Source organism: Melopsittacus undulatus, chromosome 4 (assembly GCF_012275295.1).
Source record: "Melopsittacus undulatus isolate bMelUnd1 chromosome 4, bMelUnd1.mat.Z, whole genome shotgun sequence".
Classification (NCBI taxonomy): Eukaryota; Metazoa; Chordata; class Aves; order Psittaciformes; family Psittaculidae; genus Melopsittacus; species Melopsittacus undulatus.
The window spans coordinates 26,788,987-26,816,925 of NC_047530.1; the positions used below are offsets into that span (position 1 = coordinate 26,788,987).

The window sequence follows — 27,939 nt, forward strand, 5'->3', positions numbered from 1 at the left end:
TTCGTCTGACAAACAGCGATAGCGGTAGTCAATAAACTAGAGACTTTTTTTCCCCAATTTCCCGACGCCGAACAGGACAAAATGTACCTTTCAGGTAGGGGGCAGGCTTTGTTGGTAATTCATAGATTAACAGCTACATTAGGCCAATCACAACTCCTTAAGGGGTTTGGAAAACGAAAACAACAGAGAGCCAAAGAGGCCTATTTAAATTTTCCATTGCCAGGGATGTAGAGAAACTCCCTCCATAAAAGCAACAACTGGGACTGGGGAGCATTTTCTTCATGCTCAGTACTCCAGATGCAGGGGAGTGACATAACTTTCTCATTCGTAACACAAGTTTCTTTCTGGCAACACCTACAGAACACCTATTTCTAAAGTATTTCTTAGCTTATGTTTATAATAAGCACACAAAATAACAAAGTATTTTAAAGACGTCAGGGCAGCAAAGTATCCTAGCAATGTAATATATAATTTGGCATTTTTTCCACTTGTATTTCTAACACTGCCTTTCCAAGTTCCTCTTCACAATCACCTGCCTTGTTTTTTTCATTACTAAGTTTCAGCAGACACAAGTTTACAGTCAAAGGTTTTCAAATACTTGTTAAATATTTTGTTTTGTTTTTTTATGGGCATGATGACTGTTGTTTTCTATCCCCCTTTTCAGCGGCTTCCCCCAAGAAAACAACACACCAGTTTACTTATTTAATGCTTTAGTTACAGAAATTGATCAAGTAAATTAGTTGCACAGAAAAATATTCAAATATAAATTTGGTAAAGTACATTCTCCTCACAGAGGACCAACCACATACCACAGACCTGTGTGCAAAAGAGAGCCTATGAACAATTTTTAGAGCATGGAAGCATATCCTAGGGCAGAGGATTAATAGCAGAAGTTTCAACCTAAAAAGATAACAAGCTCTGGAAAACAGAAGCACTACCTACAGTTGTCTTGTCAGTCACAGCTGTGCATCACTACCCCAAAGCTACTACAAAAACGCTACAAGCCTTCTCCAATTAACATGAATAACCCTTAGCAGGTAGAAGACAATATAGCTCTACTGAAGTCACTGGAATCTGTGGCCCCAAAAAAGTTACTGCCTGTACTTATCACAAAAGCATGGCAGGATTATTTAAATAAATATGCACAAATACTGAATAATACAAGAATACAAAAAGTATGATAATCACAGAATGTTAGTTCAACAGTACTGGTATTTCTAACCAACTGCAATTTTAAAAAAGTTTACCATTCAGTACATACTTGAAAAGTTATAGCAGAACAATAGATTCATAAAGAGATTTGTACCAGTTTTCAAGTAGAAAATACAAGTTATCTCTTCCAGTTTGTATTAGTCTTAGCAAATTTCATACAGCCTTTGGTTTCAAACCAATACAATGCAATTAAAATTACAGTGCTTACTTAGTATTCATTAGGAGAGGATGCTGTACAATTAAAAGGATAAAATGTGAAAAACAGGAGTGCTAAAGTACTGTATTATAGAAAGTAAAGGCTGAAGTAAAAATACTCTTCGGTATATCCTGTACATTATGTAAGCACACATTCAGAATAGTGAAATGTCTTTCAAGCCTCCCATACAGTTACAATATAACATACATATATATACAGCATATATAACATCATATTTAGGAAATGTAGCCCATTACATCCAAACTCTGTGCTTAACTCTTGCAACTCAGATAATACATTCATATATTAGCAGTACATCTCATTTATTATTTGGAGATTGCTGGTTGGTATAGACGAGGACTGATCAAATAAAACCAAAGCTTGCTTTTAACTCAGATACTGTCACTATATAAGCAATGTTTGACTGTTGAAGAACCAGGTTTCTTCTTAATAAATGTGCAGCAAATTAAGCTAAAATTCTGTTCTTTGCAGAACAGTAGTTTTCCCAATTATTTTTCATTATTTGGGTAGAGCAAGTAGTTAGCTTCTATTTTAAAGGGCAGATATGATAAACTATCAGCAAGCACAAACACAAAAATTAATACTTGTATATTTAACATTCAGTCTTTTTTTTATGTTTGGATAATAACTCTGTAAAGAGACCAATTTTTTTGAAGGTTGTAAGAAGCAACTTGCTCACACACAACAAAAAAGTAAAATTAAGAAATGCTTGTTATTTATCAAAGTTGCTTTTAATAGCATTGTGATATATGCAAATCCATTGTAGGAGATTTTATAGAGTAGTACTAGCATGAATTTGATATTAACGCAAAAAATGAAGCTTAAGATGTTTGTAAGAAAGATCTCGGAGCCTCATATTAACAATTCCTTCTAGATGAAAACTTCCTTGCATGTGGGTAAATCACAACTGACTGTCTTTCTTCAAAGCTTCTAGTCTTTGTAGTAATGCATTCCCAAACACCTCTCGATATGCAGGGCTGAGAGAGTCCAATAAGGAGTAGACAGTTTCATGGTATGGAGTTTGCAATCTGTCATCAGCCTGATCAAAATCATAAGCTACTACCTGCAACAAATAAATAATTGGTTACATTTCTATGGTTATGATTCCCTTGCCATGAGAAATAGGTATCACAACATTTAATTTTGCTAGTCAGGGTAGTACAGTAATGTAAGAACGTAAGAACAAAAGATACTGGATTTAAATCCCAATCTGAGCTTTCTACAATGCGGCTTACAATACAGTATCTAGACAGTTTCAGATATCTTCTGTCCAAAACTCATAATATTAGTAAAATTTATCATTATGACCTTGGAAGAGAAGTTGTTCATCTACATGATGGCACAAAAAAATACAAATGATGTAAAAAGAGTTGTACATATGCTGTATTACTGACTTAACTGGGTACCTGAGAAACCCAAAGACTGACATGCGCCTGTAACAAACTGCTGCTTCAATTTTTGTGTCACAAATAAATGCCAGGCTTTTCATTAGTTTCCCTCTTGCTTTATTGTAAGTAACTAATTAAATTTCTACTTGCTAGGAGAAAACATGTAGAATAGGCTGTAACAAAAGTACAGGAGGAATATGTATGCTGATGTATTTTTCTAAGCATCTTTTGAACACAATCATTGTTCAAAACAGAGAGGCTTAAGAAATTTTAAACAAATTAGTTTACCCTGAGTCCTGCTTCACTGAGCTCCAGGCAGTATCTGTTCCTTTCCCTGGTTTCAACATTGATATATGCCACATCCTCAGCACAAGGAAGGGTTTTTGAGACAAACATGTTGCTGACAGCAAACAGAACGTCATTCACAACAGCTTCAGCTTCTAGTCTCATATCTTTCACATCTGTTCCTTCAAAGTCTCTATAATCAGAATCCTCTTCAAACTCTGTATTATTGGGTAACTCCACAGGACTGCAGTTGGTCTCCATTCTGCATATGGAAACATTTATTTTACATTTATTATACCACTATACTCAATATATATTAACACTGTAAAGCAAAAAGACATATCTTAAACAGACATATTTAACACTGTCAAAAAAAAAAAAAGAAAATATGAGACTCAGTGACTTCTAGAACTCATGACAGTCCAGAGAACTCAAACCCAGGATGAACAAACTGAGACCAAGTGCTAAAGAAAGTTACATTAGCATGTAGAAGTAGTATCAGTATTGCTGAAGTTGCTTCTTATGCAATTAACTCACATTCTGTTGTATAAGACTGTTATGATTCAGCAGTAATTAATTCTGCATTTTGCTGATCCAGAATGCAGTAGGATGACATTAGCCTGGAAAAACTAAAATCAATAGCGGTAGAAAATAAAGACCTATTGGTGAATTTTAGAAAAACTTAGAACTAAGTCTGTGAAATAAATGGGTTTTCAGAGGGTATAGACATGTAAATACCAGCTTTCTGCTTACCATCACAATTCTATTCAGCTTCTATGCACCACTGTCAATACATTTCACCTTTGTAAGGGACTGTTGTTAAGTAAGAAGGAACAGACTGTTTGGGGGTGACCACAGCGAATCCAGCATTAGGCTTCTCAGGTACCAGTGTGGCCAAAAGGCCTCAGCCAACCTACCCCGCAGGGAAGCCTCCCCCAGCACCAGGGAAAGCCCCTTGCGACGCGGGCCCGAGTGCTCTGGTAGTTGCTGCCAGGATAGAAAGGGAGCTGGCTATAACCGATCTGCAACACGCAAGACGATCGCTGCGTAAGATTTATCATTCCTTAACAAACAGCCACCTTGAATCTACATACATATTCCGAAGACTGACGGCAGCAAGAGAGTTGGCCACCGATCTCCGCAGTCTCTCATTAGCAGCGAATCAGTCCGATTCACTGACAGCCGAACAGCCATAGATCACGGCTGTACCGCTGCCCCGAGGATCGCGGGCAGGAGCGCCACGTACCGGGAGCCCACCTACCAGCCCCGGCGGCAGGCAATCGAGGCACTGCCGCCAGACTCCAAACGACTCCACTCCACCCTGCGCTGCCAGCGGAGAGCAACCTACCCCGCCGCTTTCCTCAGAGCCGCTCACCAGAGAAGCGGCCCTAGCCGCCTCCGGCCACCAGAGCGCTCCCAGCTACCCCCGGCAGAAGAGACCCTCTCCAACGCAACACCGCCCCCACCCCACCATCTGCGATCACTTCCGCCCCCGCCTCCTTCTCTCGGCGACGCCATTTCCGTGCAGACGTCACGGCACCGGTGACGGCTTTCGGTGTGTGTGTGGGGGGGGGGGGTACGCGGGGAGGAAGAAGACAAACAGCCTGGCGCGGCTGAGCTCTGCCGTCCTCGCCGGCGGTGCAGAGCTGACGCGGTCGGGGGGCGGGTTTCCCGTTCATTAGCTCCTTCCCCGCTTAGCGTAGCGTCTCGCTGTGCAGAGCGTGGCCGCGGCGGTCCCCTCCACATTTGCGGGCTGCCGAGAAGATGGCGGCGACGGTGTCCGAGTGAGGATGGAACTACCTGTCAGCGCCTCTTCGCCCTGAGGGGAGGCAGTGCCGCCCCACCGGTGGTGTGAGGGGCGGCGGGGGCGCCGCCTGGCAGCAGGAAGCTCCTGGGGTGACTCGCGCTGGGGAGCGAGGCTGGGCCTGGCGGCTCCCACTCACCTCTCTCTGTCCGCCCGCCGGAGGGGCCAGCCCCAGCCCGCTGCCCGGCCCCCGTCCCAGCCCCGGCCCGCTGCCTGGCCCCACGGCCACCGGCGCTCAGCCGCCATGCCGTGGCCTTTCTCGGAGTCCATCAAGAAGAGGGCCTGTAGGTACCTGCTGCAGAGGTACCTGGGCCACTTCTTGCAGGAGAAGCTCAGCCTAGAGCAGCTCAGTCTGGATCTCTACCAGGGTACCGGCTCCTTGACGCAGGTCCCTCTGGATAAGTGGGTAAGAGATGCTGTCGCCTCACCCCCTCGGTTCCTGCTGCGTCTGAGGGACCAGCTGATTCCCTGCTCCCCACTACCACCCACTTTATTTTCAGTACCCAGCCTCCTTTATGTAAAAAGTTAGAGCCATAATTAGCATTTCATCCATAATTCTTCTCTGTTAGCCTAGCTTTTAAAAAAGGGGGGGGGGGAAATCTAGACGTTTGCTGTGGATATGTTTTTCAAGTCACACTTTTTGTTATTTTTAAGTATAAGCAAGGAAACAAAAATTAAAAAAATGCAGTAGCTGCTAATATTTTGGGGAGAAAGAGCTACTGTAGCACAAACTACCAGAAATTGCTGCTATAGTTATTGAGGACTATGTTTGCTGTCTACATACCATGATGATAACATAAAGTAATCTTGTTCTATCTATGCTTTGTCTTCATCTTGAAGAAATCTTGATTCTTATTGGCAGTGTTATACCGAGCTTAGTCCACGTAGATATCTTAAAAATTTTACTTAGTCTTGCAGTGGTGAAAATACTTGTTGACAACTGGAAAGCTGTTTTTAGCTGGAGATTGCTTAGCAGATGGGCTGTCATTGAACCAGCTGAAGCTTTTTTTCAGTCCTGATGTGTATGTTTTATATCTATGTATGTGTGTGTGTCTGTGCACAAACATCTCTGCATTACTTTCTGCCTACTGTAGTAATTCACAGGTCAGTGTCTATGTTTGTAATATTTAATGAAGTTTCTTGGGTTAATTACCCAGCTTACTGAATTCTACCTGCCAGTCAAGTGACTGTCATGAGGAGCCCTAAGCAGTGTTCTGAGTCAGTCATTGACTTCGAGGGTAGCACAGATGATGAACTGGGTACACATGCTTATTGCTTTAGAGAGTACTTTCAAAACACATTTTTACTATACTATGTTCTGGTATTAGGCCATGCTGGTACATTTTTAATATACTTGGGAGAATATGATGTTTTCAAATAATGCTTTTCCAGTTGATGATGCAAAAATATGTGTGAAAGTGGTAGGAGACATAGATCTGCAGAAATGCTCAATATTACTAGTGATTTAACGTGGTGTTTTTTTAATTGTTTGCTTGTTTGTTTTCCTCTTTGCTGGCTGTGCGTGCAACTTGTTTTCCGGGGCAGGCAATAAGGCTGTCTTGCTTTAATTGAATTATTATGCCCTCTAGTGGGTATCGCCCCACTCTTCATAGTGACATCGTTTAAAATGTGAATACTTTCAAACAGTACCATTTATGGACCAGTACTAAATGAACAGTTAATTATGTGATTAAACAGTGATAGTAATTAGATGTGTATACAATAATGTTCAGGTTATTTTCCCCATTTGTAGATCATAATTTTTCTTCTCCGCTTGTAAACAGTGACATGTTTGAGGTTCTCTGCATGTGACTTTCTCATGTGTGACAGATTGCAAAAACAGATGTCATGGAAGTACTACAGCTCTCTCACCCTCCCCCAGTCCCCCCAATTGTCATTGTAAGCTTGTTCTCTATGAATCACCAGGATGACTGTATTTTTACACATTTTCTTGTATATTTTTGTTAATACTAATGTTCATCTTAACACTGTAGGTATTTTAGCCAACGCTGTACGTGTTTATAGGTTCTAGAGTATGTAGGAATACCTGGGATTATTACTGTAACCTCTTTGCTTCTTGGGACCTGGGCTGTCTAGAAAAATCAGAATGTAACCCATGATGTCTGTGGCTGAATTTTAATACACATTGAATAGTGCATTTGTTACTAGTATTGTCCTGATTTCCACCTGGAGACTTTCAGTCAGTAGTGTGGAAACAAGTCCTGACATGAGTATTGTGTTCAGTTTTAAATTTCATTTGGAATGCTCTAATTGCTGCTTTCAAGGAACAGCTGGCTTGTTTATAAAGTAATTTAGCTATAAGAATACTTGATTTTTGCTTTTAGATAGGAAATTTCTATTAAAAAATCACTGGGTTAAAATACCTTCATTTTTATTGCCGTTTATGCTAGTAGCAAAAAAACATATGAATCAGATTTATTCAAAATATGGTAACTGGCTTTTTGCTGTAGGAACCTTAAAAAGTTATTTTGTAAAGGTTCAAGTAAATTAGATGAATCTCTAATATTTTCAGATGCAGGTTTCATGCCAAATACTTTTTTTCTTATGCTATTACTGCACCTTTAATTCTTACATTTAGCTCAAAACCAGGTTTTAATGAAACTGAATCTCAATTATTGATTCTTTTATTTCCCAGCAGAGCTGCTTCTGGTTCTGTTTTTTTAAAGTTGGTGTCTTTTTCTGCTGCTTGAGTGGACTTTGGAACAGAAACCAGAAAAATTGAACATGGAAGCAAACAAAATTCTAACAGCAAAGTTATTAAGAGCATAAGTACAGCAACAAGTAAACATGATGAGAAAGTTGCACCCGGAGACATAGGAATGAAAAATGTTTTCTGAAAACATTTTTTGGCATCTTGCTTGTAGTTTTATTTCTAATGTCACTATTAAGGATTGGATGAACCAAACAGTCTGTGTAGAATGTTGGTCTGCTCACTGAGCTTTGATTTTTAAATTAGTGCTCAACACTGAACACATTAAACTACTATTTAAAAATGGAAAGTATGTTATACAGCAAGATGTGAATAAATGGTTGTGTTCCAGAGCCAGGGAGAAATGTACTATCAATATTACATTGAAATTACATGCTAGCAAGATACTCTTGCCACAGGAACCGGATGCTTTTTATGTTTTTGCTGTCAGTCTGTTCAGCTTTCCTCGAGTACTGCTAGAGGAACTATAAATTGTGTCAGTACCATAGTACTTGTAACAGTAAGATAGCAGGCTGGTTTTTTTTTTTTGGTATGGTGTGTTTTTTTATTTTTATTTTTTTTGTGTGGTACAAAAATACATCTTGTACAGAGAGCTACCACAAAGAAATCTGTATTATGCTGAAAGCCAAGTCATTAATGCAAAATAATTGACAATGGAATCGAAATACTTGAAAATGGCTAACTTATTGTCTTTCTGACTACCATTTGTTTTCGTAGCCTCAATATATTTTTACTTGTTGCATGCAAAGCTGTGGATATGTATATTATTATTATTATTATTATTATTATTATCTTATTCTAGTGTCTTAATGAGATCCTGGAGTCTGCAGATGCACCTCTGGAAGTCACAGATGGATTTATCCAATCAATTTCTTTATCTGTTCCATGGGGGTCATTGCTACAGGATAACTGTGCATTAGAAGTAAAAGGATTAGAGATGGTCTTCAGGCCAAGACCAAGGCTTGGTAGGCTTATTTTTTAATTTTCAAAAAGGAGATACTTTACATTTTTTTCAGAGGCCAAATGATACACTTGCTTTAGTTAGTTCTTAGCCTTATTTAAAATGCCATTTAATTTACACAAATTAATGATAGAGAATATATTAAAAAAAGAAACTTTCAGGTGTTGTCAGTCAGTTGCTTGTCAAGTGTTTCTCAAATGGTTGCTCTTCTGTTAAATAAAATGTTTATAATGTTCTTACTGTTTTATCTCTCTTCCTAAACTGTTCAGACATACTGAAATGAAAATAATACTGTGTGGCAGGTTTTGTTAGCTAGGATTTTTGGGGATTGTATTCCAATTGCTGTTAGTCAACATCAATAGCTGGCTGTTTGATGGCAGTAACATAACACAATAGTGAAAGAGGATGGAGGGGGTAACAGTGAGATTCTGTCTTTCTTTGGCAACTTTAGGGTAAAAGATGCATCATCTTCTGTATTTGGAGAACAACTAATACTATTTGTCTATAGCTTAGAGGATTGGCTGAGCTCTTGTAGCTTGTCTGCATCAATATGGGTCTAACTGATGTAGTTTAGATTGTCCTGGTGATAAATTTTCATCGACTATCAAGCCTCCATAAATTCTGTTAAGATGTGTTGTTACAATGCATGTGGGACATTTAGTACAATTGTAGCATGTAGAAAATTTTTATGGAATGTCTGAAGGATTTTGTTTTTCTCTAGTATAGACAAGATGGAAGAAAACACTTCTTAAATGGATCATAAAGAAGAGGAAAAAATACATAAACGCTGTTTTCCATCTTTTGCGAGTTACCTTAAATAACTTGCTTATATTTATGCTGCATTTGGTTCTTATTTGTTTAACTGGAAGTACATTTTGAGCTATCTTACTGTTTGATGTAAGATTATTTCTCTGAAAGAATGTTAGTATTAGGAGGAAGCTTTACTTACACTCATTTAGTCCTCTTTGATGCGCAAGGCTTTATAATACAGTAAGCAAAACCTACAGTGCTGGGTTTATCACACTTCTGTAGCCATATGGATGTTTCCAGACCTGGATACTAAACTGGAATGTTTTGCCTGTTTAACATGTTAGTATATGTGCTAGTTATATGTTTGTCTATACTAGAGTGTTACAGTTGAATTCAGTTAACTTTTCTAATCCAGTATTAAACAGTATTTTCTCACAATGGGCTTGGTGTTAGCTGATAGGAATGCACTGTCAATTTAGTTAATCTGGCTGCTAAAACAGTTGTTCAGCTTATTATGTGATGTGCTCTCATGTTTTGTTGTGATCTACTTAACATGTTAGGTCTGCGTTAGACATTTAAAAAATGTTTTAGTATACTAAAATAATAGCTTAAACCTTGTTTAGTCTTTTCCATCTAGGGTATGTTTCAACTAGAATAAGAAACCTTAAAAGAATTCTTGGGGGTAGGGTGGTGTAAATTCTTTGATTTCTTTTTGCCAATTATGCCCGTAAAATCATGCCAATATAATAAAAGTACTTCAGAAACTATTCATTTAAACCAGTGCTAAAGATTGGTTACACTTAGTCCTTGGTTTATCTTGTTTATATCGAGTTTTCAAATCTGAGAATCTAAGAAATAAAATCTAAATATATTAAAGTAATTTTATAGTAGTACAATGTATAAAGAGAAACTAACTAAATTTATTTTAAAGTTTGATTTCTTAGTAAGCTGTTGAAATTCTTTTTTGGATATGCCAAATGTTTTTGTTTGTTTTGTTGTTTTTCATTATTTTTTCTTTTTCTTCCTTATTGTTTCAAAATGTTTGCAGTCCGATTTTTTTAAGACTTCTTTTACTCTGCAGCATCCGGGTCTGAGCCTATGTATTGGTCAAGTTTTATGACCAGTAGTATGCAGCTTGCAAAAGAGTGTCTTAGCCAAAAATTGACAGATGAACAAGGAGAAGGGTCCCAGCCTTTTGAAGGACTTGAAAAATTTGCAGAAACTATTGAAACAGGTATGAAATAACTGTGATCTGAATGAACATTTGAGATTAAATGAATTTGTTGTCTCTGTTTTACAAAATGGCATCTCATTTGCCATAAGTTTCTCACGGATTTTGACTTGTTAGCATTACTGTAAATTTAAACAGGAAAGCAGGACAATTGATTGTGCTTTTGAAGTGGGGAAAAAAGTCTACTTACTTACTAAAATATGTGTATAGTTCCATCAGTGGGCAGAATGAATCCTACTTCAGATCCAGAAGTTGTTTACACCTAGAACAAGCTAGAACAAATCTAGCTGGAACAAATGTACCTAAATCTGTGCTTGAGTGGTGAGGTCCCATTAGTATTGGAGGTGCCTATTAGTTTGTTACACAAACTTTGGTTGTTAGTAGTGATGCTGTTGAAGGGGGGAAAAAGAATGTGTTTTTGCTTAATTTTACACAGAGCTGATCTGTTATGACATATGTATCCCAATAATCACACCATGCTGATCATCTAGTTCCAACCCACCTGTCATGGGCAGAGGGATGCCTCACCCTAGACCATGTCACCCAAGACTCTGTCCAGCCTGGCCTTGAACACTGTCAGGGATGGAGCATTCACTACTTCTTTGGGCAGCCTCTTCTAGTGCCTCACCACCCTCACAGTAAAGAGCTTCTTCCTTATATTTAATCTAAACTTCTGCTAAGTTTAAACCCATTACCCCTTGTCCTTTTGCTGCAGTCCCTGAATGTTCTCTGGCACCCTTACAGGCCCCCTCCAGATACAGGAAGGCTGCAATGAGGTCTTCATGCAGCCTTTTTTTCTCCAGAATGAATAGCCCCAACTTTCTCAGCCTGTCTTTATTTGGGAGACACTTGAGCCCCCTTGTTATCCTTGTGGGACTTACTCCAACAGCTCCATGTCCTTATGGTGAGGACACCAAAACTGCACATGGTATTCTATGTGAGGTCTCATGAGAGCAGAGGGGAGGATCACCTCCTTTGACCTGCTGGCCACATTCCTTCTGATGCAGTCCAGGATACGGTCGGTTTTCTGGGCTTTGAGCGCACACTGCCAGTTCATGTTCAGTTTCTCATTGATCAACACCCCCAAGTCCTCCGCAGGGCTGGTCTGAACCAATTCTCTGCCCAACCTGTAGCTGTGACTGGGATTGCCCTGACCCAGGTGTAGGATCTTGCACTTGGCTTGGTTAAACTTAATAAGGTTGGCATTGGCCACTTCACAAGCATGTCAGGGTCCCTCTGGATGGCATTCCTTCCCTCCAGCGTATCAACTGAACCATGCAGCTTGGTGTCATTGGCAAAATTGCTGAGGGTGCATTCAATCCCACTGTCTAGGTTTCCAACAAAGATGTTGAACAGGATCAATCCCACCACCAACCCCTGAGGGACACCACTCATTACTGGTCTTCACTTGAACACTGAGCCATTGATTGCAGCTCTCTGTGTGCAGCCATCCAGCCAATTCCTTACCCATTTGGTAGTCCGTCCATTGAATTTATGTTAGTACAGTTTAGAGACAAGGATGTCATATGGGACTGTGTAAAACACTTTGCACAAGTCCAGGTAGATGATGTCAGCTGCTTTGCCCTTACCTCACTTCTGTAGCCCCATCATAGAAGGCCAGCAAATTGACCAGGCATGATTTGCCCTTAGTGAAACTTATGTTGGCTGTCACCAGCCACTTCATTGTTTTTCATGTGCCCTGGCATGGTTTCCAAGAGAATCTGATTCATGATCCTGCCAGGCACAGAGGTGAGACTGACTGGTCTGTAATTCCCTGGGTCATCCATTTTCCCCTTCTTGAAAATGGGGGTTGTGTTTCCCTTTTTTCAGTTGTTGGGAAGTTCACCTGACTGCCATGATTTTTCAACTATGATGAGCGGTGGCTTAGGAACTTTATTTGCCAGCTCCTTCAGGACCCACAGATGTATTTCATTAGGTCCTATGGATGTGTGCACATTCAGGTTTCTAAGATGATCTTGAACGCAATCCTCTCCTGCAGTGGGCCTGAGGTCTTCATTCTGACAATCCCTGTATTTGTTTTCCAAGACTTGAATGATGTGATCAGAGCACTTGCTGGTGGAGATTGAGGCAAATAAGTAATTGAGAACCTCAGCTTTCTTCAAATCCAGGGTAGCCAGTTCTCCCATTTGCTTCTGGAGAGGACTCACATTATCCCTAGTTTCTTTTGTCTGCAACATAGCTATAGAAGCCATTCCTGTTTTTTGACATACCTGGCCAGACTTGTTTCTGACTGCGCCATTATCTTTCTTAACCTGGTCTCTACCTTCCTGGACTTCCTGTATTCCACTCAGGCCACCTGTCCTTGTTTACCCCTTCTCTAAGCTTCTTTTTTCATTCTGAGTTTCTCGGCAGCTCCTTATCCATCCATGGAGACCTCCTGGTGTTATGACCGCATTTTGCAGTAGAGAACCTGGTGCTGATATGTCTGAGCTAAGGGAAGTGTTTAAAACCAGATCTAGAAATAGAAGTATTCAGCCAGAGTAGAGTGGTGCTATAAGCAGTGTTTAGGAGTTCAGACATAATGCACAATAAAGCAGGAACTTTTTTGAGGATCTCCCACACTGAGCCATAAAAAAACTTGGCTTGTGTTGTGGCTTGCCCAGATATCCATGCATTAAAGGTCCTTTGCAAGGTATGGGTGTACATATTGGACATTTAGTAGGTGTTTACATTGTCATTTGATGTCTTGTTCCATTATTAAATTCTCTTCACACTGAAATAAATACTGAAAAAATAAACAAAATGGAAGACAGTTTTAAATTTAGTCATAAAAGTTGTTGAGTAATTTAAATGCTTGCATGATCTCTTTCTGTTTTGTCATTAAAGTTCTAAGAAGAGTGAAAGTTACCTTTTTAGATACTGTTCTGCGAATAGAACATGTGCCAGAAAACTCTAAAAGTGGAGCTGCGCTTGAAATCAGAATTGAAAGGTAAACATTTTTTCTAACGTGTATTTTTTTTGTTTCCTAAGGCACTTTTTGCTATTTCTTGTGCAATATATTTTACCCATGCACACACATTCTTAGTCCTTAGACACTAGCTCTTACCTCTTTTTATAATGCCAGTGAGCATTTTCTCCATTCAGCTTCCACTTAACATGTGTAAGCTAAAGGTATTTAACCACCATACCACAGTTCTGGATTTTCCAAAGATAACTTAATACAATTTCTCAGATATTCAACTGCCAATGGATATTGTTGGCAGATCAGGCAATCTCTGATACACAAAAGGAACAGACCCTTTTGAGCAAGGCACTAAATATTTTCAGAGACAAAGGTAGTCCTGAAAAAATAAAAAACCTGGAAGATTTTAGGTCCTCTGTGATCTTTGAGAAGAGCCCACGTGTATTCTATAACTTTGAACTTGAATAGTGTACACATTCTTAAAGTTGGTGGTTTTTTGAGCTATGGGATAGTGTAATCATACTTTCTTGCTAAGTGTTGAAATCATTACTAAATTAAATTGATTCTTACTGAGAAATGCGAGTTAAATATAATTGTGTTTAAAAATCTGTAAACTTAAGGTTGTTATGTTCAGGAGAGATGTTAGTAAAATTGTAATTATTTTTCTTATGGAAGTCCAGTGCCAGAACAAAGTTCCTTTTCTGTTCTTTAAAAACTAGATTGAAGGAAACTGTTAAATAGCATGTTATTTGATGTTACTATTTTTTTATAGAAAGGTAAGTGTATTTTCCCACCATAAATTTTATTATATGGAGACTTGCATCTTTTTAGGAGTTTACTGTCTGTGCTGTATGTCAGTATTACAGTGTAAGAAATTCAATTTCACTGAAATTTTACAGGACTGGAGCCTGTTCTCTCAATTTCCATTTTTTTATTTTGACAGAATGTTACTTTCAAGCCCTTCTATACCACAGAAAAATTTTAGATGGCAGATGTTTAACAAAAAATCACATTTTTGAAGTGAGAATTGTGTGTGTTGGAATGGAAATGTGTGTATAGATGTGTTGGGCAGACTCCTTCACTTTATGGTCAGATTAGACATAAGTGCTAGGATATGTTCACACCAGAAGCATGTCACAATTGTCCTGTGGTGCCCTGTAGAAAAGGTAAGATTTCCACCCATTCCAACAGAGTGGTGGTTTCTGCTTTCAGGACAGTTATTGGCATTGTAGATAGTCCCAAGAGAGCGAGCGAGCGAGAGAGAGCATGTGCAAACTTGGAGGCTAAATGGCGTGGTAAATGTAACAATTTACATGCACCTACCATCTTTATTTCTTTTCTTTTATTCTCTAGAACTACGTACTGTGATGAAACTGCGGATGAGTGCTCTGGAATTAATGTGCATCAGCCCACAGCTTTTGCTCATAAGTTACTGCAGCTCTCAGGCATCTCTTTCTTTTGGGATGAGTTTCCTGCATCAGCAAAGTCCTCCCCAGTGTGTTCAGCCACACAGCTGGTAAAATTAAATACATTATATAATAATGTAAATTCATAAAGCATAGACTTTATATATTTTTATATATATAAAAGGTATAACATATATTTATATATTATATTTATTCTGAATGATGTAGAAATTCAACTTCTTGAATCTGTGTTTGATAAATTTCATAATTACTTCCTGTTTGATTTTGAGGGAAAAGGAAATGGAGACTTTAGAACTGAGCAAATTTTACCGTGTGTTGTACTGGAATCTGGTTGCAGCTTGAATGTGTAGAAGTCCTACAGTTCACTGTTCTGTGGGAACTTGCTCCACTTTTTACAAAGGCCTGTTTCACCTTTTACATTACTTGTTTCATTCACAGTGATGTATACATATTTTTAATGCCATTATCAAATGTATATTTGTGTAAAATGATAATTTGTGTTAAGAATATTTGAAACGCTTGTTGTTTGTTTGTTCTTTTGTAAGAAATGGGATACATTCTTATTCCTTTTTCTGCAATGTTTTAAGGCAAGTGAACCAAAGCTTTCACCTAGCTGGAATCCAAAAATCATTTATGAGCCACATCCACAATTAACAAGAAACTTGCCAGAAGTTACTCCTTCTGATCCTGTCCAGATCAGTAAGCTGATTGGTAGAATGGAGCTGAGTCTAACATTAAAGCAAAATGAAGTACTTCCTGGCGCTAAGGTTAGTCATGCTTTCTTGGTCTTTGACTAAATTAATAGTTACATAGGATTTTTTTTTTCCTGCTGCATACAAACAATGGTGAAATTCTTAAGGGGAAAGAATTCCCTTATTTTTGTTGTAGCTTCTCTGCATTTGAAACCAGTAAATATGTCTAATAAGACATAGTGGCCAGACTAGTCAGGAACACACTGAAATCTGGTAGATTCCTTTATGTTAGACTGAATTTATGTATTGGAGTAACTCTTTAGAAGGTTGGTTTGTATTCATGAAACTCTGCTACTGTTCGTTACAGTATAAAAGTTTATTATGTCCAGCAATTTCTAGTTAATCTTTAACTTTTCTTGTTTATTTGGTTGAGTCCTCTGTAAAGTGAAATAACATATTTTATGTGGTGTGAAATAGAAAAATGCTGTCTATTTCAAAAGTATGAATGGTTAATGCAGTTAACATCTTTAAATTAACTGTCCAAATATTTCCAAAGATTAGATATCTTTTTTCCACTTTAATATCATTATATGTATTTTTAAGTAGCCAAAAGAAAAACTGTCGAGGGCAAAACAGACTAATTTTTGTTCTATATGAGATGTTCAGTATAATAGAATGCAGAGCAATGGTCTCTGCAAGTTGGGCTTGAGTACAGGCAAAACACTGTTATACCAAACAACAGCAACATCTGAACTAGTGAATGGATATAATGTTACGTGACAAAATTAAAGAAGGACCTCTTTTTGATTTAATGGGTAGAATTCATGCATACTGGAAAGAGCAGAGATAAGCTACATTGCTTAGTCTAGGTTAAACTTTTAGTCTGAAAACTGTATTGTGTTAAATAAATTTAGTAGGCATTACAATCATGTAAACTACAAAATACAAGTTCATGGCAAGAGTGATTTCTTTTTTTTTCAACTCTTTGTGAAAGATGGAAAAAATAGTAGGAAACAGTGTAAAGAACTTAATCATTTATTTTCCCCACTTAGGTAAATATTCGCTTGCAGTCTTTATGAGCAAAAGTACATTTTCGTATAAATTCAGTCCACTGAATGCCTTCCCTCCTCCCCTCCATGACTATGGTTGTGAATGTTCCATCCCTGGCAGTGTTCAGCACCAGGATGGATGAAGCCTTGGGTAATATGGTTTAGTGTGAGGTATCCCTGCCCATGGCAAGGGAGTTGGAACTAGATGATCTTAAGGTCCTTTCCAACCCTAACTATTCTGTGGTTCTATGGTGGGTTGACCTTGGCTGGCTGCCTTATACCCATCCAGCTGCTCTCACTCACACTTCTCAACAGGGCAGGGGGAGAGAATGTGATGAAAAGCTCAGAGATTGAGATAAAGATAATAATTTAGCAGCTACTGTCATAGGCAGAGCAGCCTCAACTCAGGGAAAATAAATTGAATTTATTGCCAATTAGAATGAAGTTGGATGATGAGAAACAAACTAAATCACCTCTCCCTCACCGATTTTTCTTCCCAGGTACAACTTCATTTCAGTGTTCCCAGCTTCTGTACTTCCTCACCAGCTTGAGCAGTGCAAGGGAGGATGGAGAATTGAAGGGTTGCAGCCAGTTCATATCAGTTGCTCTCTGCTGCTCCTTCCTCTTTGTACTTTTCCTGTACTCTAGTGTGGGTCCCTCACGCTGTGGTCCTTCACAAACTGTGGGTCTTTTCCATGGGTTAAAGTCCAGCAGGATAAACCTGCTGCTGCATGGGGCATCCATGAATCACAGTTCCTGACAGGAGAACCTGCTTCTGTGAGGCTTTCTCTCCATGGACTGCAGCACTTGCAGGAACCTGCTCCTGTTTGGGCTCTCCACAGGCTAGAAGTTCCTCCAGGGCACATCTGCTTTGGCACCTGGAGCCCTTCTCCCCCTCCTTCTTTCCTGATCTTGGTGTTTGTAGGATTGTTTCTCTCGCTGGTTTTAGCTCACTGCCCATGCAGCATTTTGCCCTTTCTCAGATATGTTTTCACAGAGGCACCAAAACCTTTGCTGATGGGCTCAGTCATGTCCTGTGGTGGGTCCATTACAGGGCTGGTCGGAGCCAGGTCTGCCTAGCACAGGGCAGACCCTGATGCCTTAGTGCAGACACTGCATTTGCACCATAGCCTGCTGCCAACACCTTTACGCCTGCACCCAATACAGTATATAATAAACACAAATGAACCACTGTCTGGAAGTACAGGATTCTAGATTTGAGTCCTTAAGATAATTTTAATCTGAGCTGCTCTCAAAAGATAAGTGGCTGCCATCTCAAACCAGTGAACTTCTATAAACGTCCTACACTTTATGAAGAAAGTATGTTAATTTATTCATCCATATACTAAATATGATTCCAGAAGAGAATGTTTACAGTTTTTTAAGGCCTACTTCAGAGGTGCTGACTTCAGTATTTTAAAATTAATGCATAATACTAACTTTATGTTGTTGATTACTTCTAGAATAACTAAAGTTAAACAACTAGCAGATTAATGGTATTCTTGAATTTTCCTATTGGGTGATTGTGTATTTATTTTAAGCTAATAAGCCATCAGTGACACACCTAAGTTTATCCTACCCAGCTGCAGATTGGAAGCAATATACAATGAAGTTTCTATCTGTTGTGTAGAAGATGGAAAATTCTGCTGGAATGGCTCTATCCTTGACAGCATCTAAATCTACTATCAAAATAGTTGATCAAAAAGTTTTAAAGAAAAATTTTTGAAGTGTTACTGAAAGTGTTTGGTTGTTCTGTTTGTTTTTTTTTTTTATTTTTCAGTTGGATGTGGATGGACAGATAGACTCTGTACATCTGTTTCTGTCACCAAGGCAGGTACATCTTTTGTTGGACATGGTGGCAGCAATTGCTGGACCAGGTAAGTGAACATTCTGTAAATGTTACATATGTATTACAGTGGGCAGAATATAAACTTTGCAAGATAAACAAGTTTCTTCAGGTCAAAAAATACTTGTGTTTGGTAGATGCTTATTAATTTCTATTTGAAACTAGCAAAGTAGTTTTGTAGCTCCTCTTGAGTAAGGCTATGATCAATTTATTGACTTAAATTGCAAATTGTACATGCAGGCAATGAAAATCCACGTAACAAATAAGGCTTGACAAGTGGCTATATAATAGAACAAGAAATGGGGAAATGGTAAGTGGAGAAAATCAGGAGCTCAAACAGTGCTGTCTCACAAGTTTGGTTCCTTCTCTGTCCGATGCTTTAGTGAAAGGCAAAAAGTATGTAGAACAGGTAGTAATTGTGTTCATTTGTCCACATTTGCAAAGTAATAGCAGTGTTTCAAATACTGCAGAAGCAGGACGAAGGTGTTTTGGTTAGTGTCAGATCTCTGTCCCCTGACTCTTCCCAATGTAACAATATTTTGATGAAAGTAGGTAGTATATTTTTGAAAAGATTTGTCATATCCTGGGTAAATGCTTAATACTCTTATAATGATACTGATATATTTTTTGTACTGGACTTCTTAATTCCTTTTGGATAACTAGAAAAGGGTCATGTATGTGGCATCTTCAAACTGAAATGTTATTAATTCTTTAATAGCCATATCTTTCAGAGATTGTGCTGACTGAGAAGGGAAATACTGTTGATATTTTGTGTGAATGCATTTGCATATATGACCTTAAAACATTTTCTTCAAATTTGAAATTAAAGAATGCTAGGGAGAGAGTAATCTCTTTTGGACAAGTCAAATCTTCAAAACAACAGAATGCGTGTAAATCCACATTTAACATACAAGAGAAAGTATAGGTATGGATATACATGCGCATATCTATAAAGCAAGAGTTGGTTAATTTCAAATTTTTTTTTTATTTTTCTTTTGGGTGCTGTTAAGGAAATTACAGTGAGTTTCTGTCATTTTTTTTTTTTTTATTCAGAGAGCCTAAGCAGGATAGAATTATCAAGTAAAGATAGGAAGAACCGGCCAATGCAACAGGAAGATGAGTATCGGATTCAGATGGAGTTGAAACGTTATTTAAGAAAAGAGTCTTTGTCAGCAGGGGCGTCATCTGAGCAAAGCTTCTATGAAACAGAGAGTGCCAGAACACCTTCCAGTCGCGGCAAGTCTAAAACGTGATGCAGCATAGCAAATAACCTGTCATTAAGATTAAATAAATAAGTTGTTCATCTTTTAATCTTAAGAATTTACTAAGTATCAAAAGATCTTTGTAGAATAATTGTACGCTTTAATTGTACTGTTGAATAAAAAATTAATACTTAGCTTAGGTATCAGGCTAGACTTGATTCATTTCATTAAAACTGTTCAGTAACGTGTATGTTACTGTGTAACACAGTAAATACACATGCCATGTAACATCATTTCAAATGTAAGCTTGAGGAAATTAAGTATAGAATAATAGTTGTATTGCCCTCATATTTGTACCTCTATTTGAATAATTTTTTGGTGATTACTTTTAATGTGAAAATGCAACCTGTTTTGTCAAAAGGCAAGTGTATGAATTCATAGAAATATGTCCAATTTGAATATTAAAATGGAATATTTAACTGGTTTAGGATTTATAATTTTTTTTTTAGTAATCTCTGTCCATAGGTACTACTAGTTGAAGTGTCAAGAGAACTTTGAACTTCTGTAAATAATATATTTAGCTGCCTAATCCGGCAATTAGATTTCTAAACTTCTGAATAATTTTCTGTTGATAGTAAAGGTTTTTTTTTTGTTTTAGAAAATAACACTTGACTATCTGTGGTTCTTACTAGAAGAAGAAGTTTTCTTCTCAATGGCTGAAATGGACATGTCTCACAGCCTTTCCTCCCTTCCACCTCTTGGAGACCCTCCAACTATGGATCTAGACCTGTCTTTAACCAGTACATACACAACTACACCAGCAGGTTCTCCACTGAGCACTACAGTGGTATAGTATTAACTACCTTTAAAATATTTTTGAAATTAACACTTTTGTCTGAAAGTGTTGCATAAATATTCTTTACGATATCAAGAACTATTGCAAAATTCTAGGAGAACTGAAAATGTTTAGCAATTCTTTTCTGTTATGAACATTGTATTGGGAAGTTTCTTACCTGTTTGGTTACCAGGAAATGGAACATATTTGTTTTCAAATGCCTTCAAGCTTATATAGATAGCTTTATAGTTTATTTTCAATAATTGCATATTTGCCGTCTGCCCTTTCTTTTATTATGGACTTACACAGGCAATGACAATAAAAAGTACAAAATTGTCATATAACATCATTGAAACAACATAAATATTATGCTGTCAATATTGCCATCTTTCCCAGATCTGTTACATTTCTAATGTTTTGGTTAATAAAAGCCCTGGGGAACAGTTCTGCTTTTTACAGATAAACAGGAGACTATATTCTCATTGAGAGAGCAACTTCCGCTTTAAAAATATGTGGGTGTAGACAATCATAGAATTAGAAAGTGTAGCCCAAAGTAAGTATCTGTGTTACCTTGTAGAGCACTAGTATGTCATGAAATGCTTATGCATGTATTTTCTTTTGTGTTCCTTTAACTTATTATTTATGTTTCATCTGAAGTTTAACATCTGCTTGTTGGATTTAAGATCATATGTATTTTTCTTTTAGCTTCAACCAACTTGGGGTGATTTTCTTGATCGTAATAAACAAGAACTACAACCTCCAAGAGGTTCCTCACTGACAGCCAATATGGTTCATCAGGCTTCCTTAAGAAGGACATGTACGTAAAAATGTTGGTTTGCATTCTGCTCCTTAGATAATTTTGGAAATGAATTGTCATACAGCAACTTGGCAAAAAGAACTGAAAAACAAAAGTAAGATGATTTTATATATGTGTTATTGCTGAAAAATTATGTGAACTTAATTTTGTATTTCAGCTATTCCATCCAGATCTGTTTCTGTGGATGAATCCAGACCTGAGCTTCTTTTTAGACTGGCAGTTGGAACTTTCTCAGTGTCTGTACTTCATATTGACCCTTTACCCCCACCTGAAAGTTCACTGAATCTTAACCCATTGACACCAATGGCTCGGGATTTCTTTACCCGAATAGAAAAGATTGAGCCAATTAAGTTTTCAACAGAAGATTTTCTGTCCTTCCGAGAAGTATTTGCAGAAGCTTGTTCTCATGATCACCTTAGGTATAACTTTGCTTATTAATAAATATAATTAACAAAAATATATTTTAAGTAAACTTGAATAAAGTAAGTTTATTTACATAGAAATTGTATCACTTAATATTTGAATTGCATTAGAATACTTCGTTAGTTTCAAAATAGCCTTGAATTTTGACATCTGTTATCGAAGACTTTTAAAAATAAAAAAAAAACAAGTGCATTAAAATCAACCTACCCCTTTTCAACAATAGAGGAATTAAACTAGGTAGAGTTTCTACCACAGAAATACTGAGTCAAATCATTAAGTAAATTATTTCTTTAGAAATAGCTGTATTTTACAGGATCATATTTACTCAAATACTGGGTTTTCTTCTTGAAAGCACTTAGGGTTTTATGTGAATCAAAATAGTATATCAGTAGCACTAAAAAGTGTATGTAAGCAGTACCATAAAGTTAGTCAACAGTCTTTTTTTCCAGTTTTTACCATCCCAGTACAGTGTATTGAAGTAAAATTTTAAGGGTGTATGTACAGTTTCTTTCCTTATGCATGTAATTTTGACTGTTTGAGGCATTTGACTTTTTCAGTGTCTATATAAGGATATTAGATTCCCAGCTTTATGTGACTTGTACCTTAGGTTAGATATCTAAAGTGTTCTTTAGAAATACCTCTACACTGATCATTGTTGAATGTGTAACATAAGTGAGTTCCATTGTTGTTGTTGCTAAAGCTGTTATAATTAGAAAATTATATAAAATGTTACAATTAGCTGTTATATATCTGTTAGAATTTTTGCTTATTTTCGAAGAAATTATGTTAGTTTTATTCTGAAAAGGATTGCAGAGATCATTTACATATTTCAATCTTGACTTTTCATAATTGTGTTGTTTTATGCTACGTTTCATAAATCATAATTTTAATAATTCAGATTTATAGGTACTGGTATTAAAGTGTCCCATGAACAAAGACAAAGGACTGCCTCTCGAAGTTTTAGTACTGATTTATCCATTGGGAATATGGAATTCCTGGAATGCCTTTTTTCTACTGACTCTCATTCCATTCAGCCTCACTATACAGAGGTATGTAAAAAATACAGGGAGTTCCGTAGAAAAGCAATGTTACTTGTGTAACTGATAATGCTAGATTTTAAAATTATTGCAATTTTTAATTTTCTTTTTAAGTATGTTATATGTTTAGAATGTAACTTATGAGAGAACAAATGTAACAAATAGCGAACCAGGCTTCTGTCATATCTGGCAAGAATAGTGATAAGTTTACTTCTCTTTTAAATATGCTCAACACGGTTTGGGAGTTAGAGTAAATGTTTTCCAAAAACCAACTGATGGAGTTGAGCAGTGTGAAGGTTTCTTTTGGTGGTGATTATTCTTCCAGCTATTTTAGTGTTCAGGGACATCCAATACAGTGGCTGAATAAGTGGTTGGGCTGGGGCTCTGTTCACTGACTTGAATGGGGTTGTTTACTGTCTGTTCTAGGTAAAACGTCATAAGTATCTTTTCCTGTGGCAACTCTTTTCTTCTTAAGTGTTTTTAACTCTCTTTTTCTGTAGCTGCTGACATTTCATTCTGAAAAAGGAAATAATTCTCATGCTATGCCATGCCTTCAGCTTCATTATAAGCATTCAGATAATAGAGGACCTCAGGTAAGATGAGACCAAGTTTCTGTATAGCAATCTTTGTCTAATTCTGTTTTACAAGAAAAATATCTTTCTGTTAAAATGAGTCCTTAACTCCCAGTTATTATAATTTATTTCACTGTATTGTTTTTAAGAATTTTAGTGCTTTTTCTGTTTTCTTTCAGGGTAGTCAAGGGAGACTCAGTTCTGTTCCACAGAAAGCAGAATTACAAATAAAGTTAAGTCCAGTGTTTTGTGAGCTGGATATTAGTATTGTAGACAGATTAAATTCCTTGCTTCAACCACAGAAACTGACTACAGTGGAGATGATGGCATCTCACATGTATGCTTCTTACAACAAGCATTTAAGCCTGGTAAGTTGAAAATTAAATTGATTAATAAACTTGCTGATTGTTTGCAGGAGGAAGGCAGGATGGCACTATGCCTGAGGTTGCTAATTCTGATTGATGTGTGGTGGGATTTTTTTGTTGTTGTTTTTTTTTTTTTAATTTTTGTGTGTATTGTTGGTTGTCTGGTTGGGATTTTTTGTGTTTTTTCTTGGTTTTCAGTTTTTTTGGTGGTGTGGGGTATATTTTGTTTGGCTGGTTTTGGGAGAGGCTGGGCATGGAGGGGTTTCCTTCTGATGCAGAACTGTAGCCATCTGATGTAGATACTAATTTTGGATTCAGTGACTGCATGCTTAATAACAGGCCTAAAGCAGTTGGTAGCAGCTTCACAGACTGTGTTAAGTTCTCAGCTTCTTGCAGCAAGCAGAACTGGGCAAAAAAAGAAGAGTCTTGACTGATTACTAATTCCTAATCTATCCCATCATGCAACAGTTTATATTAACTGTTGTTGACAATTCCATTTCTATATTTAAATCTTTAGGTCGCAGCCAGCCCAGTTGCCTCTGCTGTGCCTTACCTGCTTTTGAAGTAGGTAGTAGAAAGGATGGGAAACATATGCATTGTGTTCTAGTGTCTGAGTACCCCCAGAAGTTGGAGCTTGTTAGTCCTGGTTCAGGTTGTCAGTGGGATTTAAGTGTTAGTATATTTAGCACAGTAACATTAAACTGAAGGGTTTTTTGGAATACATGAGGTAGGGTTAATACAATTAATTGATTTTCTACATAGCACAAATATCTTAATGTAATTTTATTGTTGCTTTGATTGATTACAGAAAATCAGTATTCAAATCTTAAAGAATCCTCATTTAAGAAACTTGTAAAACTTCAATAATTTCTATCAATATGTCTGTGTTGTGGAAGTTTGATTCTTTTCAGTGATGGTCAGCAATAAGCTACATTTGGGAAGGTTTTGAATGACATGTCAGTGGTGGGAGCTGAAAGCCATGACATAGTGAAAGGGGCAAATATGCATGATAGTAGTTCCTGGATTCTCAACAATAACATCTGGGAAAACAAACAAAATAATAGATGAGATGTGGTATTCCTAACTGTGGTTGAGTATTGTTTGTTTCTCTCACTTTCTAATTTAAGAGAGAAAGCCATTTTTTGAGATTGCTGATCTCTGCAAGTGCTTGATTCCTAAGTAAGTAGAATCTCAGTAGCACCAATAATAGGATAACCTAAGAGTAATAATAATTGGTCCTAATATGTGTGCTTTGTGTCATATGTGGAAAAAATATTTTTCATATTTAGATACTGCATCATCAAATCTTTTCCCATAATCACTTTTAGTGCAATATTCCTAATTTTTTTCCCCCTTTACTTTGTTTTTTAGCATAAAGCATTTACTGAAGTTTTTCTGGATGATTCACATACTCCTGCAAACTGTAGAGTTTCAGTTCAAGTGACTGCCCCAGCATTAAATCTGTCTGTTCGTTTCCCAATACCTGACCTACGGTCAGATCAGGAAAGAGGACCGTGGTTTAAGAAATCACTTCAGAAGGAGATTCTTCACCTTGAATATACAGATGTGGAATTTAAAACTGAGTTTATAGGAGGGTCAACTCCAGAACAAGTTAAATTAGAGCTTACCTTTAAAGAGCTGACTGGTAAGAATGTTAGCATTATCAAATACTCTTTTTTGTTTTTCCAGATACTACATGAGACAAAAGTCCTCTCATGGATTAACACAGGAGTGTCTTTCCACCTGAATTTTGGAACAGATACATTTGCTGCAGTTTAGTGTTGTGTACTAAATACCAGCACAAGGCAAAATAATACTAGAAATGCTAACGTGTGTAAGGTGTAGTGCTTGCATTCTAGTTTTTTAATATCTATCTAGTATTTCTGCTACTTTCTGTTATATTGTTGTACCCCTTTGTTTCAATTTAGTGTATCTCTGGGATCTATAATGATTTTAGAAGATTTGTAGAGGGTTACTACAGCTATGCAAATTAGGAATCTCGTGTCTAGTCTAGAAGAGAAGTGAAAGATATCCTAAATAACTGTTATTTAGAAAACTTTAATACTTTTATGCCTTTAATATCTTTCAAATTAATAAATCTGTGAGATTTGTTTATATTTGCAACCTTCTCAGTTGATTTGTCATTCTGTGTACTTTTCAAGGCTGTGACATAATGTAGTGATGCTATAAATGTAAATGCAGATATCTGTGCATTGGAAGCATCTGGTTTTCTAACTGCTGCTGGTTAGAAGATAGTGTGAAATAATTTTAGTTTCTAAATATTGGTATTTCTTTTTTGGAGGAAAAGATGGCGTTTACGTAAATGTCATTGTAATAGCATTGACAAAGGTTAGACTCTAACCTGAGGAGTGGGCAACCTAAAGCTAGGAGTTGTCATTCCTGTGTTAATTTAAAAAAAAAAAATCTTTCCTGTTCAGGTTCATTTGAAGAAGATAATGCAGAAGCACCAATAAAATTTTTTCAAGTGTCTGGTGGCATAGATGGAGATATAACGTCATCATCAGACAATTTTGACTGGCCTCGGTAAAATAATGTTATTTTCTGGTGTGGGTTTTTTGGTTTCTTATGAAGCACTCATACTTTTCTAATTTTAATATAGACTGTCTGTCTAGTAAATGCTTTAAAATAAGAACATGTAGCTATTGAAAAGAACCCAATTTTTTTTCCTTTTAAATCTTTTAAGTCTATGTTTATGATAATGCAAGATTGTTTAATGTACAGTGATTTCTGCATAGAGTTGAGTAAATTCTAGTGAAAGTTAAATTTCACTGAAAGTTAAGAAACTTGAAACTTTCTCCTACCTTTGTTTTCCTGACACTTTACCTTTTCTGCTGCCTTTACATTCAAGACTGAATTCTAAACAGACAAAAACCTCAGTGGAATTTCACTTCAAAATATTAATGTAAGCTGATGTACAGTTAATAATGAAAAAAAGGATAATTATATTGTGACTGAATTATTGGAGCTTAGATCACATGTAAGGCAATATAATACTTCAGGAGTTAGTGAACAGAAGGACCTAACAGCTATAGCATGTAATAAGATTTTTAAAGAGGCAATTTTAGATTTGGAGCAAAATCTGGTACATTTATTTTTTGCCACAAAATTTACTAGCTTTATGACGATGTGTTTGGGCATTTTTTCAGCATGGTTTTCTTTTATAATGGTGCAAATACATTTTTTTTTACAACAGTATGTACACATAATACACTATGTCATGTAGCAGAGCATTTTTTAATAACTGTTGATGGTCTTATGATACAAGCATTATTATGGGAGAGTGCTAGGCTTTTCAAAGGTCATGTAATGGTCACCTGATGGAGTTGAAAAAAGCAGACACTAACCTCAACCTGATGGCTCTTTTTCTGCATCTCTCTGTAATTTTGGTATTTTTCCTAATGGTATCAATTTGTCTAATAAATTACATACTGTCTAACAAAAAAATCCCCGGTCTTTGAGCTATTTAGTCTATGTGTATTTAATGGCTAGCTAGTAGAGCTGGGGTACATGTGACAGTGCATCAATATAAAAATTCCAGTCATCTCTAATGGCTTATTCTGTGTAACTTCTTCAATGTCAGGATTGTATTGAAAATAAACCCTCTGGCTGTGCACTCTATTCTGGAAAGGATAGCAGCTGAGGAGGAAGAAGGTGATAATAACTTTCAAGAGGAAGAAGAAGGAGGGTCTCATTCTTTGAAGGATGTCTGTGATATTAGAAGACCAGAGCCTTCTCCTTTTTCTTCTCGTAGGGTCATGTTTGAAAATGAAGAGGTACTACAAAATTTTGTTACTGCTTTGTGCTTATGGTAGACAAAATTAATATTCTTATTACTTCATGCAAATCTTCTGGCTTCCAGTTTTGGTTTGTTGGTTTCTTCTTGTTTTTTTGTGGGATTTTTGTTGTTGTTTTTTGTTTTGTTTTTTTGTTTTTTTTTTTTTTTTTTTACTTGAGCATTTTCTTTTTTCTCTTTCAGATGGTGATGCCAGGAGATGTAGTTGAGATGACCGAGTTTCAGGACAAAACAATTAGCAATTCTCATTATGTACTGGAACTCACGTTGCCAAACATTCATTTAACATTACCAAGCAAAAGCTTTTATGAAAAACTGTACAATAGGCAAGTATAATTGTTTTGCTTGGTTATCATGA

At 37.0% G+C, this 27,939-nt stretch overlaps 2 protein-coding genes across 8 annotated transcripts in view; one reads left to right on the plus strand and one right to left on the minus strand.

The window, feature by feature from the left end:
• Positions 1-693: 693 nt before the first annotated feature.
• GSKIP (GSK3B interacting protein) lies at positions 694-4,580 on the minus strand. Of its 5 annotated transcripts, none has more exons than XM_031049383.2 (3): positions 4,451-4,580; positions 3,106-3,364; positions 694-2,492 (listed from the first exon to the last, which is right to left on the minus strand). In XM_031049383.2, exons 2-3 carry the CDS (start codon positions 3,361-3,363, stop codon positions 2,331-2,333), a joined length of 420 nt encoding a protein of 139 aa, XP_030905243.1. In that variant the 5' UTR covers position 3,364; positions 4,451-4,580; the 3' UTR covers positions 694-2,330. The 5 variants fall into 5 exon arrangements, with proteins under 5 accessions (XP_030905243.1, XP_030905244.1, XP_030905242.1 ...); XM_031049384.2 differs by having other exon boundaries at positions 4,349-4,570; XM_031049382.2 differs by having other exon boundaries at positions 4,197-4,569.
• Positions 4,581-4,734: 154 nt separating this feature from the next.
• ATG2B (autophagy related 2B) overlaps positions 4,735-27,939 on the plus strand; it is a 53,234-nt gene continuing 30,029 nt past the window's right edge. For 2 of the 3 annotated variants that reach the window (XM_005149532.4, XM_031049379.2), the window contains exons 1-18: positions 5,151-5,312; positions 8,440-8,602; positions 10,430-10,582; positions 13,427-13,529; positions 14,856-15,018; positions 15,517-15,696; positions 18,451-18,547; positions 19,570-19,752; positions 20,411-20,565; positions 21,259-21,370; positions 21,528-21,789; positions 22,692-22,842; positions 23,331-23,423; positions 23,582-23,770; positions 25,139-25,412; positions 26,206-26,311; positions 27,369-27,561; positions 27,765-27,907. In XM_005149532.4, coding sequence (XP_005149589.2) covers positions 5,151-5,312; positions 8,440-8,602; positions 10,430-10,582; positions 13,427-13,529; positions 14,856-15,018; positions 15,517-15,696; positions 18,451-18,547; positions 19,570-19,752; positions 20,411-20,565; positions 21,259-21,370; positions 21,528-21,789; positions 22,692-22,842; positions 23,331-23,423; positions 23,582-23,770; positions 25,139-25,412; positions 26,206-26,311; positions 27,369-27,561; positions 27,765-27,907 — 2,882 coding nt within the window. Of the gene's footprint in view, positions 5,313-8,439; positions 8,603-10,429; positions 10,583-13,426; positions 13,530-14,855; positions 15,019-15,516; positions 15,697-18,450; positions 18,548-19,569; positions 19,753-20,410; positions 20,566-21,258; positions 21,371-21,527; positions 21,790-22,691; positions 22,843-23,330; positions 23,424-23,581; positions 23,771-25,138; positions 25,413-26,205; positions 26,312-27,368; positions 27,562-27,764; positions 27,908-27,939 lie in introns of all 3 variants that reach the window. The other variant, XM_034062408.1, reaches the window with a different exon arrangement.